The sequence below is a fragment of the Crocuta crocuta genome, unplaced genomic scaffold (assembly GCF_008692635.1).
Source record: "Crocuta crocuta isolate KB4526 unplaced genomic scaffold, BGI_CrCroc_1.0 scaffold30, whole genome shotgun sequence".
Lineage (NCBI taxonomy): Eukaryota > Metazoa > Chordata > Mammalia > Carnivora > Hyaenidae > Crocuta > Crocuta crocuta.
Window position 1 is genome coordinate 13,022,391 of NW_027528345.1, and position 4,950 is coordinate 13,027,340.

General features: G+C 49.2%; 1 protein-coding gene across 1 annotated transcript in view; it reads right to left on the reverse strand.

Annotated features, from left to right (window-relative positions):
• Positions 1 to 993: 993 nt before the first annotated feature.
• Positions 994 to 4,950, reverse strand: part of CSAD (cysteine sulfinic acid decarboxylase) — a 13,691-nt gene continuing 9,734 nt past the window's right edge. Inside the window, exons 8-14 of the mRNA XM_077753469.1 lie at positions 4,399 to 4,510; positions 4,294 to 4,363; positions 3,932 to 4,013; positions 3,333 to 3,532; positions 3,073 to 3,124; positions 2,836 to 2,925; positions 994 to 1,940 (exon numbers count right to left, since the gene is read on the reverse strand). Of these exons, the coding sequence (XP_077609595.1) occupies positions 1,767 to 1,940; positions 2,836 to 2,925; positions 3,073 to 3,124; positions 3,333 to 3,532; positions 3,932 to 4,013; positions 4,294 to 4,363; positions 4,399 to 4,510 (780 nt within the window). The 3' untranslated portion in view covers positions 994 to 1,766. The remainder of the gene's footprint in view (positions 1,941 to 2,835; positions 2,926 to 3,072; positions 3,125 to 3,332; positions 3,533 to 3,931; positions 4,014 to 4,293; positions 4,364 to 4,398; positions 4,511 to 4,950) is intronic.

The following is a 4,950-nucleotide window of genomic DNA, read 5'->3' on the forward strand; positions in this document are numbered from 1 at the left end:
ACACCAGGGAAATGTTGAAAAGTCTTCTACTTTGGTAGTCTGTCCGACCTGCAGGTCACTCAGCCTATAGGTGGGATGAATTTCAAAACACCACGTGGAGCCATTTGAATCTTTCTGCTGGGCTACGAGATCTTCAGTAAACCTTGGACAACAAAAACAAAACAAAACAAAACCACTTGCGCAGCTAATTGCCTCTTTGCCGAAAAGTGACTGAAAGCAATGGCAGCCCAGGATTGTAAATGTGAAATGGATGTTTTCCTGCTGGGCTTTTCTTTTCTAAGTTTTTATTTATTTCTGAGAGAGAGAGAGAGAGAGAGACAGCATGAGCAGGGGAGGGTCAGAGAGAGAGGGAGACACAGAATCTGAAGCAGGCTCCAGGCTCTGAGCTGTCAGCACAGAACCTGACGTGGGGCTCGAACCCATAAACTGTGAGATCATGACCTGAGCCGAAGTCGGACGCTGAACCGACTGAGCCACCCAGTTGTCTCTTTCCTTTCCTTTCCTTTTTTTTTCTCTTTCTTTCTTTCTTTTTTTCTTCCTTTCTTTCTTTCTAACTTGGTTTCTGTTTAAATTACAGAAGGAAAAAAATTTTTTTTAATGTTTATATGTATATAAGTAATCTCTACACCGAACATGGGACTGAAACTCATGACCCCAAGATCGAGTCACAAGCTCTCCCAAATGAGCCAGCTAGGCACCTCTACAGAAGGAAAAGTATTTTGCATGTAAGGATTTTGTGAGAGTGGTGAGTAGACAAGGCTCAGGTCTCAACATACAATCAGCCCATTTTGCTTTCAATGTCACTAAAGTACAGTTAATTTTAGAGCTACTCCACTTTCAGTACTTCCTACCAAAGATTTCTTGAGAAAAATTTTCCTATTTTTACCCTCTCTTATACTTGCCTTTTAAAAAAAATTCCCATTCTCTATTATCTGGTTGAAAAGTAACAAACTTCAAAACATACAAAAAAAATACAGTTGAAGTTTTAGCTTTATTATGTCCCTATTATAAAAGTAATGCATATTCATTATATAATAAAAGGGGAGGGCACGAAAGGTATAAAGAAGTTAATTATAAATTGCCTATAATCCCATCCCAAGGAAAATTATTAACATTTGGCATATCTCATTTTACCAGTCTTTTCCTTATGTGTGTTTGAACAAAGCTCAGCTACTACTATATATAAAGTTCTGTATCCAGCTTTTTCAATATAACATGATTTATAATGTTATTATATATAATATATATTTTTATATATTACATATGTTAAAATCATATTTTCTCATATCAATAAAAATCTTATTCTATGTTCTTATTCTTTTATGTTTATAAACAGATGTTTGTAATTTTAATGGCTGAGTAACATTCCATCATTTGGATGTACAGTAGTTTATATATTCTCCTAACAGCATATATATTTCTTTGTTTATTTATTTATTTTGAGAGAAAGAGCATGAGTAGGGGAGGGGCAGAGAGAGAGAGAGGGAGAGAGAATCCCAGGAAAGGTCTGCCCTGTCTACATAGAGCCCAATGTGGGGCTCAAACTCATCACCCGTGAGATCATGACCTGAGCCAAAATCAAGAGTCAGGTGCTTAACCTATGGAGACACCCAGGCGCCCCAATAGCAAATATTTAATAGGAGAGTTAGTGGGTCAACACATAAAAAATTGTTAAGATCACTCTACTCTTGACAACACAGGAAGGGAATACACAGAGACAATGAGGGTGAAGTGAGGTGTCTCAAGGCCAGCAGCGAGGAGGCGGCTCAGAGGTCCTGGCCTAGCCGTTCCAGCTCATTGAGAAGGAAGTCCATGTCAGCTCGGGTCAGTGCAGGGTTGGCCACGACCATACGGAAAAAGTTGCCCCGGGTCCCATGGGGCTGGTAGCCTATCATCATGGAGCCCTCTTTCACCATGCGCTCCTTGAGTACCGGGGCCACCTGTGGAAGGAGTGAAGAGAAGTTCCAGCTGCAGCCTCAGGTCAAGCTCCCTGAGATGCATTTCCCCCTCACTCTACCACCTTCCAGAGGGAGTCCTCACTGCTTCGCCCCTGACCTTGGCCCCAGTTTGCCTCTCCCACTATGTCCAACCTGCTCGACTGTCTCTAGCTCCCGCATCACTTCCTACCTTACCTATCTCCAAGTTGTCACACAGGCCATTTTCTGCCAAATCCTGATTGTTCCCTGGCTCCCAATCCTGCTTTAGTCCAACATCTAGCCTTCAGCGCCCTTAACACCTTCTTCTCCTCTGTCTGAATTCCTGGAATGGTTGTGATCTGTACCCTGTAATCTACCATGTAATTTACAAGATTGTATCCAACATATTGGTTTCAAATAGGTAGCTCTAGTTTTCTAAATAACTCCTTAAGGGCAAGAACATTCTTGGCCTTTCAGACCATCTACAGCATCTAGTGCCAATCTATCCTCAGGGACCAGGACATGACATATCTCCTTTCCTCTAAGAGGCCTGTCTGGACTGGCCTTATAGGGTTGTTCTGTCCCCAACATCAGTGAATAAGGCCTCAAGTGTCTGTCCTGAGCTTCAGCACCCAGCAGAACTCCCACAGACTACGTACTGGTGACTTCTCCCGTAATATCTCTCTCTGTCTTCCTTGTGCTTTCCAAAAACATACCTTATTCCCCATTCCCAACCCCACAGAAATGAGGATAAGCTGGTGCCATCGTCGGCTCCCAGTTAACGTCCCCAACGTCAGGAGCAAGACTACCAAAGGGACCTGCTATGCCACTCACAGCCAGCAGGGGGCAGAAACACACCAGATGCATTACCATTCCCTCAACTGGGCTAACCAGAGCCAGAAAGAGAGAGACAGCCTACCTTAGCCAGCCTTTCACTGTAATCTGGGGTCTCCTGCTTCCCTCGCAGGCTGGGGGGCACGAACCAGAAACACACGTTGACAAACTCAGGCTGGGAGGAATGTGGGAGGAGAAGGTATGAGCCGTGGAAGGGGGGATGATCCCCTCTCACTGCCCCTCTTCTGCATCAGGACTTTGTGTGGGATAGACTGAGGGGGGAGGGCGGCAGGGGGATGCCAAAGAGCAGAGCTGGTCATACCTCTATGATCAACTCAAACCCTTCTCGCTTCTTCAATTCCTCCACCAGGTACCTGGAAACAGAGAGGGAGAGATCACAAATGGAGGAGGAAAGGCAGAGATACAGAAACAGAAGAGACCCAGAGAATGAGTCAAGAGACCCTGAGGGCAAGAAAAACGTGAGGTGCGGGCGTGGAGGTGCAGGGGTGAAGACATGGGGGGGTCAGGACGGGACTGAACAGGACCCCGGGAGAGAGGACCTCAGACAGCCGCCACTCCTACCGGGCAAGGGCAAAGGCCCGGTCCACACGCCGCTCCAGCCCTTGCCCCCCTTGCGCCTTCCACATGAGCCACAGCTTCAGACAGTCCACACGGCGGCCGCACTGCACCACCTTGTCTCCAGTGTCCAGAGCCACGTCGTAGAACTTGTCCTGCTGGAAGAGGTAGCTGGCCTGGGCGCCGTGGCAGCGCCTGAGCAGGTTCTGTCGGCGGGGAGAGCAGGGGCAAGACTGTCAGACCCCACCCTCTCCACCAAGGCTTCCCNGTCCCTGGCACTGGGTGGAACTCCTGAGATGGCTGCCAGCTGACCCAGGCTCCTTCCTCCCCGTGTTCTCCCCACCCACGGAGCTCACCCCAGGCTCGGCCCAGGATCCTTCCATTACAACCTCAAGATGGAAACATTTTCCTTTGCATGAAGACAGGCCACAAGTGGGGTCGGGGTGGGGGAGCACTATAAGGGATTAGGGGGATGCAGCTACCCAGCTTCAGATGGGATGGTGAGGAGGACACGGTAAGGCCAGGACCCTCTCTAAGGGGGAACAGAAAGGAAGACAGAGGTCCAGGGTGAGAGGTGAGGGAGGACAGGGGCAGGGCAGACCCACCGAGGTGTCCCGGAGAAGAAGAGCTGAGCACTGCAGGCCTGCCGTGAGGAGTTTGTGGGGGTTCCAGGCCACGGAGTCAGCCCTGGGGTGGGCACAGCAGAGCTGGAGCAGCCGGCTCCTCCTCAAGCTGCCCAACCGGAGCCCCCCTCCTCCTCCACACCTCCAGTAAAGGGGGCTTTGGTCTCACGCCAGCCCAGCAGCCAGGAAGAACTCCCAGGCCTGGCATCTGACCTCCCAGCCCCAGTCTGCCATCTCTCCAATCCCCCTCCCGCCAACCTCCTTCCCTCACTCCCTAGTCCAGGACTAGTCTCTAGACCAAGGATTTGAAGGGTGGGATTCAGGAATTAGGTGGCCATATGCACCTCTGTATCCCATCCAGGAGATGTCTATGTGTCTGTGACAACAGGACGCTCCCACCCCAGGCAGCCTGTGGAGCAAAAGGGATAACATGGGCCTTGGCCTTGGCTCTNGGAGCCACAGCCCGTGACGCTGGCACACATCAGCAATTGCCTCCAGGGGGTCAAAGGCCCCCAGCACGGTAGTGCCAGAGGTGGCACTAACCAGGAATGGCACAGCACCCTGTGGCAGAAAAGTGGGTAACAGTGGGGGGAGGCTGTGAAGGTATCGCAAAAGCTACCCAGAGGGGCACCTGGGTGGCTCAGTCGGTCAAGCATTCAACCCTTGATATCGGCTCAGGTCATGATCTCATGGTTCGTGAGACTGAGCCCTTTGTCCTGCTCTGTGCTGACAGCATGGAGGCTGCTTGGGATTCTCTCCCCCACTCTCTCTCTTTCTCAAAATAAATAAATAAATAAATAAATAAATAAATAAATAAATTAAATAAATAAAAACACTTTTAAAAATTGGGGCGCCTGGGTGGCTCAGTCAGTTAAGTGGCCGGCTCCAGCTCAGGTCATGATCTCACATTGGGCTCTGTGCTGACAGCTCGGAGCCTAGAGTCTGCTTTGGATTCTGTGTCTCCTTTTCTCTCTCTCTCTCTCTCTCTCTCTCTCTCTCTC